This window comes from Diplotaxodon limnothrissa, linkage group LG18 (genome assembly GCF_057381915.1).
Source record: "Diplotaxodon limnothrissa isolate DT_005_m linkage group LG18, D_limnothrissa_male_GT1.1, whole genome shotgun sequence".
Taxonomy (NCBI): domain Eukaryota; kingdom Metazoa; phylum Chordata; class Actinopteri; order Cichliformes; family Cichlidae; genus Diplotaxodon; species Diplotaxodon limnothrissa.
The window spans coordinates 40,897,080-40,909,285 of record NC_140613.1 but is presented as its reverse complement, the minus strand read 5'-3'; the positions used below and the strand labels follow the sequence as shown (position 1 = coordinate 40,909,285).

General features: G+C 39.9%; 1 protein-coding gene across 2 annotated transcripts in view; it reads right to left on the bottom strand.

The window, feature by feature from the left end:
- LOC146614183 (disks large-associated protein 1-like) overlaps positions 1 to 12,206 on the bottom strand; it is a 66,245-nt gene that overhangs the window by 45,716 nt on the left and 8,323 nt on the right. For both annotated transcript variants that reach the window (XM_085377537.1, XM_085377538.1), the window contains exons 2-4: positions 8,048 to 8,262; positions 5,568 to 5,763; positions 3,920 to 4,199 (exon numbers count right to left, since the gene is read on the bottom strand). In XM_085377537.1, the coding sequence (XP_085233663.1) occupies positions 3,920 to 4,199; positions 5,568 to 5,763; positions 8,048 to 8,262 (691 nt within the window). The remainder of the gene's footprint in view (positions 1 to 3,919; positions 4,200 to 5,567; positions 5,764 to 8,047; positions 8,263 to 12,206) is intronic.

Sequence of the window (12,206 nt, the reverse complement as noted above, 5' to 3'; positions counted from 1 at the left end):
TTTTTATACACTGCAGGAAAAACAAAAATAAATATTATAGTGCAAATTTGCAAAATAACAGCATATGCATCAAAATAAACTATTTCCAGCAGTGCAATATGAGTCCTAAGCATCCCAGAAATGACACAGAAAGTCATAAAGTCAAACATAACTTTTTAAAACACATAACAAGTAAAACACAAGCTCATAAGGCCCCGATCATAAAAAACTACATTTCCGCAAAATGACATCACTTCCGGTTTCGGGCAGGTCATGCGGTCATGTGATAGTTCGCGCTGATGGACGTAGGAAGTGTTATGAACAGCTGATCAGATCGGCGAAGCGTGTTTCTGGAATATCATGTTTTTGTTGCTGCAAGTGATTTTTATGCAGTTTTTGCAAAGCTATATGTGGAAGGAAACTGTGACCTAGGACAAGCTGATGGCATAAGATGTAAGTACAACTCCTCCAGTTTCATATGCAAAAAAAATTATTGCGCTAGCTTACGTGGTTGCAGAGCTACCGGGATTTAAAAATAGTTACGCAAAACGGAGCGTGCCCGCTCCGATCGGCTGTAAAGGGTTAAAAAGGTAAAAAAAAACACATATACAAATGGTTACATTTGAGATTATTTTTGGGGAGAAGCAGAATTGAGATAGTTTGAATCCACAGCTCAGTGCAAAGAGGCATGAGTTAAACCTGATGATAAAATACGTATGCAATGAAGAAGCAGCTTACACTCCATTAACATGACCACATAACATGAACGCAAGGAAGAACACGCTTACATTTATCAAGGTGAATACATGAAATAAATTGTTTTTTTTGCAGGAGAGAGAGAAGTGAGTCGTTTAAGCACTCATGATAATAATGAAAATGTCTCAGTTTGTCATTTTTAGGTGTAAAGCAGACCTGGATCAATTTTCCACATGCAGTGGTCAGAAGAAAGTTATAGGTTAACATCACTGGAAACCTTCAGGCCAAGTTTCTGGTTGAATTGGCTGAAGACAAGGAATGCTGTTATTTAAGGTGGGAAATCAAAATTTGGGTTTGCAAACTTGGGGAAGAGAAAACTGACTGGTTAAGTGGGAAAATTATGAAGGAGTCTGAAACACTGCAAAAAGAAACATACAAAATCACACACACACAGAAGATGCATTAACCTTACAACTACGAGAGAGCTCATGAGGATTAGACGGCATGTTGAGCCTGTGAGTCTGTTTATCAGTGTTAAAATAGTGTGAACACACTTAAACCCTGAAGTTGAGGAATAACTCAGGAAAGTTTCATGACAAGAGAGTGACATTGATGAAAATGAAAAGTGATTAAAAGCTTAAAGTAGTTTTAAAACAGTGAATTGGAAGTGCTCTTGTGTCGAGTGAACAAAACAAGTGATTACTCTAGGAAGGAAATAAAATAATTTAATAATGTGGTAAGATTTAAATCTGTCTTTCTCTTGTCATGGTAACTCCTTGAGATATGACTCAGTATGCAAATTAGCTGAAATGAGTGGTGAGAAAGAAGCTTCCTGTGTGTCTGTGTGACTGAGGCTTTGAATGGAGGAAACAGAGCAGTGACTGAGGAGGATTATTTGGTGAAAGATATAATGGTAAAGTAACAGGATAACTAAATAAGGTGGTCAGGTCTGTTCAGAAGGGCAGATTTGGACAAGAAATGTATAATTTAGTGAGGACACATTGTTATAACGGGTTTACATGTTATGCTAAATCTAAGTATGTTAAAGCGCTTAAAGGGGAACATTACTGTGTGCAAACTGTGGCTTTTAACAAGATTTTTTTGTGTATTTAGCAGGTGAAATTATGTCAGTGACCTCAGACTCTCAGGACGCTGTGGAGTCTGAGGCCGCTGAGATATGATGTGGAGAAAAATGAACAGAGGGAGTGATTTTAAGTCTGATCTCAGACTATGTAAGTATTAATTAAACCAAGAGTAGGGCAAAGCTTTGTGGCCCTGAAGTTCTAATCCCAACAACATATTTATACATTAATAAGCAAAGTTGTTCTGTGTTTAAGATCTTTGGGGTTGTTGTTTGAGTGACGGGGTGATTGTGTCAGTGCGGTTTGGGTTGTTTTCTTATTTTAATAGAGGGAGTTTAAACATGGACATGTCTAGAATTGGGCCCTTTGAAATTGTAACAGTGCACTTGATGAGCTAATAATCAGCTCTCTTTTTTCTCATTTTTTGTAAGCAGGCCTGCAAGATTGAATTAACAGCGCTGAAAAGATTTTCGGGACAGCAAATATAAGGTGAGCTTTTCCAGATTACAACTGGCTGAGGAGAAGCCACACGTGTTTTTCACTTTTCCTTGGAAAACAAATCAAAAACAGTTACTTAAAACCACCATTATCTTCTACTAAGGGTTGCAAAACACAAAGGTTTACTTGAAATTGATTCAAATGTCTTTAACCATTTGAAATGAGAGGACTATTAATTTGTTTGTTTATTTGTGTTTTTGCAAAACACTTAAGAGTTACATGGAACAATGCCTAATAATTATTTAATGAAATTTAGTGACAGTAGGGGGAAGGGCGCTAATGCTCGAAGTGAAACTAAACTCTCCAATCTCTGTCTGCTTTGGATTTTTTCATGTCCAAACAAACACAACAAACACACAGTGTGTAAACTGTTAGGACCTCCTAGACCAGGGGTCTCAAACTTAAATGAACTGTGGGCCACTGCTGGCACTGTCATCTCATGTGAGGGCTACTTCAGTGTTCAAGTAGTACAAAAAACCCAAACAAACAAGAAAACAATCACAAACATTTCCAAAAATGTAGTGTTTTCTTTGTTTGTTTGTTTTTATTTCAAATATTGTATAACAAGACAAAACTGCAAACGTGAACGCATTGTTTTTGCCTTACTCTTAACTAACTGAAGTCTTTCATTGAACTACCAAACTGAAAACACATCGGTCCTCTCTTTCTGCCCACACACGTGGCAGCACTTCTGCTATCATTTTGTTCGTATGTAACAAAATCAAAATGCAGACATAAGTGTACACATTAGTTTTGGACCGTCTCACTCAACTAACACAGACAATCCCTCAGCATGTTTGTACTCTCTGCTCATGTTACCTTCATATTAAATCATTTGAACATTGCAGTTAATTCAGTTCAATTCAATTTTATTTATATAGCACCAAATCACAACAAAAGTCGCCTCAAGGCGCTTCATAGATACAGAGAAAAACCCAACAATCATATGACCCCCTACATTTAGTTAAATTACTTATTGAGTAATTAAGTTACTTTTCAGACACAGTAATTAGATAAGTATTTTAAATACAATATTGATTAAGTAAATAGTAATTAATTACTTTTTTAAAGTAACACCCTTGTACTAGAAGCTACAGTGAGGTTGACAAATAAAAGACCACAATAAAGCTATTAAGTTGTCTGCCTTGCCAGCATGTCACCCCACATAACTAAGCACAACAGACTGATTACAAAATAAATCCTATTAGCTATTTTTTCTACCAGTCTTGAAATCAAAATCTTTTATATTTTTGTGATAGCAAAAAAAGAACAATAAGTAAATTGTGTGACACTTCCACAGCAATGCAGAACAATTTTCAACGCTGCACAAAATTCCCTCTAGTTTCCTCCAAGCCAGGATTTTTGTGAAAATGGGAAAATATATTACCTTGGTCAAACAAAGGTCACCTCAGTGATGCACTTCAAAGCTTCACCACAAGACACCACTGACCTTAAAGCAATTCTTCAGCATCCATTTTCCCTTTATGAGTGATATTTACTCTTCAGCAGCATTTGAAGTGATTAAATCATATCACAACAGATTTCAACAAACAGTACAAAGAGATTCACACTTTTTCATTAACATAAAGGCTCAAAGCCAAGGACTGTAGGGTTTTCTCCCAGTGGTCCCTTGTATGGAAAAAAAAAGGTAAAAAATTCCCTACCCGTGCTGCTCTGGATGGTCCTGACGGTGGTTGCAGATGTACGTGGTGGGGAGGACGGTAACAGAAGCAGTGGTCTCCCTCCTTCTCCTTCCTCCTCCCCACAGCCCTGGTCAATCGCTCTTACATAGCTGTGGCTCCGCATCCGGAAGCATCCCGGCATAGGCAGTGTGTCCATGGTGTCCATGCTGTCCATGGCAGCCTCCATGGCCTGAGACTGCATCTCACTGTACACCTGCTCACACACCTGCTCAATCTGCCCATTTACTTCCACCTCACTCAGCTGATGGAAATCAAATGAAGAAAAGGACAAACAGAGGGAATAATTTAGAGTTTAGATTTAGAGGACAATGAGGAAACCTCTATACAAATCAATTTCAAATCACTGAAATTATTAAAGTATCGCATGGTTCAGGGTAGTATTGTTGATCCTGCAGAAAAGTTTATTTGCTGCCACTTTTAAATGGCAGTGCAATCAGTAGAACAGTTGCCATGGGTGCAGCGATTGATTGGATGTTTAACACCATTACTGTTTAACCATGTGAGATCTAAGTCATCACTTGTGATGAACCCAACCATAACCTAGTCTAAAGTCTTAAACTAGTTAATCACAAAAACCAAAATAACCATGTTAACCGATTTACATCAAAACTATAGCAATAAAAAAAAATCTGTTTTCCTTTCCTCTAAAGGAAACATCTAACCTCTGGGAGGTTAGGTGTGGGTTTAGGACCTAATGATGACTGTGATCACCATTGCTTGTGGAGCAATGGGTCTTTTACCACATGCTACCACTGGGTAGGGAATCTTCCCACCATATGGTGCATTTGACATCCATGGCAAAAGATACTCCTTCAAGGTTTAACGATGGGGCTCTAAAGAAAATTTAGGGTATTAGATCCTTAACATGATATACAGTTTGTGAACTATGAGCATGACTCTTGGTGGGAAATGGCAGTTTGCTAACTTTCGTGAAGATGTGAACCAGAAGCAGAGGAGAGTTGCAGAAACAGCAGGCTGAAGTATGCTGAAAAGGAAACAATGGAAGCAACATGAAAGACATGTATGTGTGCGCACATGTGTGTGTGCAAGCATGTGTGCATCAACTGCAAGGGGAAATAAAACATGGATCATCTGCAGAATCCCTAGAGCTGTCGGGTACTTTTTCACACTCTCATTTCGAGTACTGCATTTGGGTCCTACTCCTGTCGGCCATGTAGCCAGTCTTGACACCAAGTGCCTAATGATACAAAAACACAGATTCTTTGCTAAGTTTAGACAAAACATCAGTTCATCTCTTGGGTTAGGTGCCTTGTTTTGTTTGAACTATTTGAGTATAAACGAGTGAAAAAGCAGACAATGTCCAATGATAAACATTAAAAGATCTCCAGAAAGCCTGAAGAACTATTGCTCAAGACAACTTTTGAACCTATGAAAAGTCAGCCAGTGGAAAAATATGTCCACGTGTCCATGATGTTTTTGTAACAGCAACAGTGAGATCCTAGGAAACCGCAATGGTATACAGTAATGGAATTAGGATGTGTCAACCTTCAAAGATGAGTCTTTGAAGGTTTGACATCAAAACTGTTTGATGTGAAATGACTGAATAGGGTATACAGTAAATATAAAGACAGCAGTGATGCCAACCAACCTGACTGATGGTGCTCATGGCTCTCATGTAGCTTTCATTGCGTGAGCGGTATTGGGGTGAGGACAGCAGTGATTTGGGGTCGAGGAGGGTTTTGGGGTCCAGGGTGTCCAGGCTTCTATTGATTGAAACCTCACTCACCGCACGCAGGTAACTGTGGCTCCTGATCTGCAGTTTGGGGGAGTGCTCAGCTGAAATCCTGCAAACACAGGTGTTATATACAATGTCTGACTGTTATAGGTTGACTTGTTTCCTTTCACCAACTACACTAGATACACACACCTATGTACACAGATAACCTCATATAGGTGTAAGCATGCAAACACACAATATAGACACAGGCCTTAGGGAGACGCACACGAGAGACAAGCACATACCAATGGACACATAACAAACTTCTGTCTTTGGACACGTTTAGAGGCTTAAGAAATCTTTCTGTTTTCTGTAAATAGAACTGAGCCTAACGTACACATGTCAAGGTTAGGATAGGGGAGCATGTGAGACATATGTGGACCCTGCGACTTGGAATATTTTTGGAAAGGAGACAGCAGGTCTGAGGGGAGTCGAGGTCAGGAGACCCCCAGCAAGAAGAGGCTCTCTTAAATATAATCATATGTGGCATCAGATGCGGAGAACCAACAGGTATAAATGTAAAGGTAGAGAAGCTGTGTCTTTGTCTGACTCTGTAGCATGGGAAAGAGAAGACGTATGCGTGAATAAATATCTCAAACCACCTTGGAATAATCTTCATTGTCTAAACCACCATCATGCCACTCCCTTTAGACGTGGCTTTGGCAGATGATCTGCCTCCATCTCACCCATCCCCAACATCCTCTTCTGTCAAACCAACGCTCTGCATGTCCTCCTTCACTGCATCCGTCTATCTGTGTAGTCTCTGTCTTTGACTCCTGCCTAGCAGCTCCATTTTCAGCATTTTTATCAACTATCCCTTCTCAGCATACTTTCAAACCATCACAGCCTAACTTTCCCTCCAAGCCAGTCACCCTAAGCTAATATTATGCAATTTATTTGCAATACAAAATGACAGATGATATAAGAAAAATTACACATGATGTAGTAGATTTCTTTAAGAAAGAAATTTCAAAAAGTATCTTAAGCACTGTTATCACCTGTTTCATAATGTCTAATAAGCTTCATACAGTTGAGCATAATCACTACATGACAGAAACACAAGCTTCATCTCTCTCTTAATAAAAATAGTTTACATGTATGCCTGAATAAAAACAAACAGGTGAGATGTTGGAACGCTTTTATTTTTATCTTAATAAACACTCTAAACTTACAATCGACAGCTGGGGTTTACAAGAGAACTGAACTAATATTTAAAATATAATCTGATCAATTTTGGAGCCTTTATGATCTTCATATATCAACATGCTGTTTTTGGATTTGATGGAGAGCATTAACAAGCCGCTAGCTGCAAATAATCATGTGCAGTTTCACATGATTAACAGACAAAGAAGACATATTACTGATGCAGAAACAGTTTTCAACAGGCCATGAGCAAACCATGGTGCTCACTGGATAGTTTCAATTTTGGATCATTCTTTGTAAACTCTATCCCAGTAGTTTCTGAAATACTCAGGCCAGCCCATCTGGCAATAACAGACATGCCACGTTCACTTCACAGCTGTTTGCCAGTAGTGCGAGTTTCAGTCATTATGCAAATATGTTGTTTAAAAGGTTGGGGAAACCTGCAGTCAGCTGAGACAGAAGAAGTCACTTGGATGAGTGACAAGACGTTTCTCCCACTGAAAACGCTACATCCAGATAAACAGAACCAACTTTTGTGGATTTCCTTACTTGGATGGTTGAGCATGCATCAAGACACTTCGTATTTGGAGTTTTGTAAACATTTTATTGAATTAAATGATTGGAACAGGTGTGCCCTTGTAGAGAAACAATTGTCTAGGAAATCACCATCACAAACTATAGACACATCTGGGGTATAAGCTGCTGTCCTTGAGGGGTGCAACCTGAACTCTACTTAAGAAACTCCTAAGCTGCTTAAAAATACTCTTCCCCACTCCTAACATTTTTTGTCTCTTTGTTTGTTTTACCTTTTTCCAGGGGTGTCAAACTCCAGTCCTCGAGGGCAACCCCTAACTCTACTCAAGCGAATTTAAGTAATTGTAAGTGAATGGCTGAATTGCCACCTCAGCATGCAGTCAAGTTCTATAGAGTTTTGCTAATGACCTACTAATTTTATTCAGGTGTGTCGCAGCCGGGACACAGTTAAAAGTTTTAGCACACCGGCCCTCGAGGGCTGGAGTTTGACACCCGTGCTTTCGAAGCAAGATGCTTTATCATTACCACAATTTGTTCTTAATTTTCAGGTGAAATTCGACGATTTCTTGTTCTCACTATGTGCAACTCTTACTAATGGAAGCCTTTGCAAGTACAGGTCCTTCTGTTTCTTATAGTATGTCACCCATAAACCAATGAGGAATGGAGGGGCTTACTGTAGAGTGGTCATCTCAGTCAGTGATGGCTGTGTGGCTTTCAGGTAGCTGGCCCGCCGAGCTTGGATCTTGGGAGAGGGCTTGGGACTTCCATCAGAATCTCCGCTGTCATCCTCAGCCATGGCTTTCACATAGCTGCCGCTTCTCATCCTCCGACAGGGGATGTCATCTTCCTTCCCTAGAGGAGAGAAGCTGCTCCATTCATCCTGAGGTACCTGATGACCACACCAAGAGGACAAAGAACAGTGTTAGGAGGATCTGCTCCACTGCTGTTCAAGTCCCAGCCACTACACTGACTAACTAAACTGTCCTGATGGTACATGAAACCAAGCTAGCATGCAGAACAACATTTAATACAATAAAGAACAAAACATATTGACCAAAAACACAGTTGTACTACACTGATGGATAGCATTTCCTTTTTATATCTCTCTCTAACACACATCATCCATACAGATTTCTCTCACTGCAGTAGTACAGTCTGTTGGGTAATCAACATGGGACAATATGTGTAGAGACTGGTCTGGCATTTCTCTTTGGCCAAACCACGCATCTGTCAACACAGAAGTGTGCTAATGCATAACATAACAGAGTGTATATGTGCCTTTAAGTGCATGTGTGTTTGTATGTGCCTGACCTGAGGGCCTGCTTGCTCACTGAGAAGAAACTGTAACACAAAAAAATAACTGGGCAAAATATGCAAATTTACAAAAAAGAAAGAATCTTTCTGAAATCAAAATATTAACAATGGTTTGTAATATTGTTTTAAAAGTGCTGAGGATGCAGTAGAACTTGACTGCATGCTGAGGTGGCAACCCCTAACCCTGTTCAAGTAAATTTAAATAAATGTAAGTGTTTGGAAAAATGTACCTCTCTAGCACCATGTTCATCACTCATGAGCTGCTGTAACATGAGTAGGTCTTGCTAATGATCTACTAATTTTATTCAGCTGGGACACACGTAAAAGTTTCAGGACACCGGCCCTTGGGGACTGGAGTTTGACACTCCTGGCCTAGCCAGTCGAAACAAGTCCTTTTGTCCTTATTTAATACTCAGTCTCACATACAACTCAACATAAACCATTTTCTTTGCCTTTGTTACCTCTTTCTTTGCCGTACACCTAGCCTTTCAGTACTCCTTTGTACTTTCTTCAGCTTCCTTAATATCCCACGTTTTCTTTGCTAACCTCTTCCTTTGAATACTTTCTTGTACTTCCTCATTCCTCCACTAAATCTCCTTGTCCTCATTCTTCTGTCCAGAGGATGTACGAAACAGACTTCCCCGACCTGTTTAGTTTCTGATAACTCTTCCCTACCACCCAGAGTCGGTCTCAACTCCTCCCTGAACTCTGTGAAACATTCTTCTTTCTTTGACTTCCACCATTTCATCCTTGATTCTACCTTTACTTTCTTCCTCTTCGTGATGTCCAAAGTCATTCTAAAGTCTACCATCTGATGTTGCACACCTACATTCTCCCCTGACACGACCTTGCGGTCTCCTAACTCTTGCAGCTGTAATTTACCTTCGTGCACCACCCTCTGTTCATCCCTCTTCTGTAAGTGTTCACCACAGTCATCTCCACAATATTTACAAAATCCAATACCATCTGTCCCTAGCATCTCTCTTATTAACACTATACCTTCCAAACACCTCCTCAGACCTCTATTCATTTCAACTACATTAACTGGGTTACATTTTAACTACTTCATTTTAACAAGTTCATTGGAATCTGCTCCAATTACCACTCTCTCTGCCCTTGGGACTCTCTCTACTACTCTCTACCACTTCATTCATTCAACCTTAGTCTTTAGCCAACAGTAGGACAGTTTCCACCAGCACATTGTTGGCCAACAGCACCGGAGGTGGTCATTATTAACCTGGGCCTGAACTGATAATAACACTATGTTAAGGAAAGATATAGCACCAAAATGTCTCAGGCAAAGTGAATAACATTGATTGTTGCATTAAAATGCGATGACATCTGAAGTAGGGGTGTGCAGACCCAGCATACCTCTGCATTGCACAAGCGCCTGCTGTATCAAGGAAATGTGCACATGACTTAGAGTTCAAAGCACTGACCTGGTGACACCCACCAATGTCCCTGTGCCAGAGGTCAGAGGACATCCAGAATGTGTGCCCCAAATGTTGTCAACAAATCTTTTGGTGGCGCAAGCGAGAGCTACACAATATTAGGTAGGTGGTTTTAATATTATGGCTGGCCAGTGTAGATGTAGTGTGGCGCTGCATGAAACTTGTGTTTACCACCTTCACATTTAAGACCAGAGTGTGAGAATTTGAAAGACAATAACAGAGACAGACAGCAGGAGAAATGTACTGCTACTCTGACTAATTATATATGAATCACACAGGGAAAGAGGCTGAACAGATCTGCTGAGCTAAATATCTCTCTCTCTCTCTGTATGTGTGTGACGTCAAAGACACACAAATGAGCAGTTTGGCTAAAAAAAGAGAATGCGAGGAAAGAACCAGCTGCAGTCAGCAGCAGCAGTGCTTCTCACCCACGCACAGACTTCACTTCCAGTGCAGCTCAACACTCATTCTGCTGTAATGGCTGAGGAATAGTGAATTGCTGCAGTTGATAGTTTAGACTGCGCTTAATGCAGATGCTGCTTGTCAGAAATGTGATGCGTCTCTAAGCATTTACAATGAAATCACTAACATAATAAATGAATAAAGAAGTCCCTGTTCATGTGATTCCGTGACTCAATATGTACTGCGTGTCCTAAGCATCGACTGTGGGGTTTTTTTTACTGCGAAATGTAGACTGTTTCCTTGGCAACACTGTTTTGATAGATTAAGACAGCAGTATTAGAAATAACAGGTACTGTAACAGTGCAAGCAGCACCCAAGCTGAACAGAACATACAGCCAAGAGGAATGGAGACAGCTTTAATGTGCTCTTTTGACACAGCTAACTGAGCAGCTCTGATAAGCTGTTTGTAGCTGATACTTAACAGCAAGACTTTGCATGTAAGACAAACGTAGCTTTTCCTCAGTTTCCCAGTCATGCTAATCTTTTGCCCTTGTCTCTAGTTTGGTTTTGACTTGATTCGGCTTGTCTACGCTCATGAAGCACATTTGTAATCTTCCTTATGTGAAAGTATTGTAGCTATGCACGAATATTAAATTCAAGCTGACTTAGTCCAAAGTTCAAACAGGAGTTCCTGTAAAATCCCACTTATTATCTGTGAAATCTAGCTCAGCAGGAAATGTCACCCATGTGGACTAGGTCTGGGTATTGCACTACACAAAATTATATTTTTTAAAAAGACACAAGCAGAACTTTCATGAAAACTGCTCCCCTTTCTAACAAACCTATAGGAAGATGGTGCACTGAGGTCATATACTGTTTAAAGTGCATAGCACACAGCACTGGATAGTGGCCCTTTTTATGAATAGAAGAGATGGACAATGAGCTCAGGGAGGCTGACAATAGCCAAGTGATCAGCAGTAGCTCAACAATCAAGGTGATGTTTAGCCCATTTCCACAGGTTAAATTAGTAGCATCATTTCATTCGGATTCATAATAAATTAAATCTGCCTCTCTAGAATTTCATGTTGTATTTCCACAAATATTGACACTTGCAACAAACACGTGTCTAGCCGTGTACAAGCTTGCACTTTTGTGTTGGATCCATTTGTGGGCATCCATCGTCATTATCAATTTGGAAAATAGGAGAATCTTTCTAATTGTTGTTTTGGGGTTTTTTGTTGTTTTTTTATTAGACCATAATGTGATCATGCTAGGAACATGCTCTTTAGTTCAAATGTGAGGGTGTGGGGAGGGCACAGTGAAGAGTGCAGAACAAACCAGTGAGGCATCTGGACAAGTTGTTAGAACTTAAGGTACAAAAAAATAAAGCACCATAAACATCTTATAATTGAGTACAGTTTTAGCTGTTATTTATCCAGGTATGCTACCTAATTATGGTCAGCTAAGTCTTTCATTGTTGCATGTCGATGAGTAAACTTCATGCTGGAAATGAGAAATAAACTCCCACTGTTTGTGTTCCTCTCTCACATACATGTGCTCGTATTTTATTTATTTCTTTTCTCCACACTCCATAAAGCACAATGTGGCTTTATGGAGTGTGGATAGTGCTACACTAATGGCTACACGTTAACCTCTACAGCAGGGT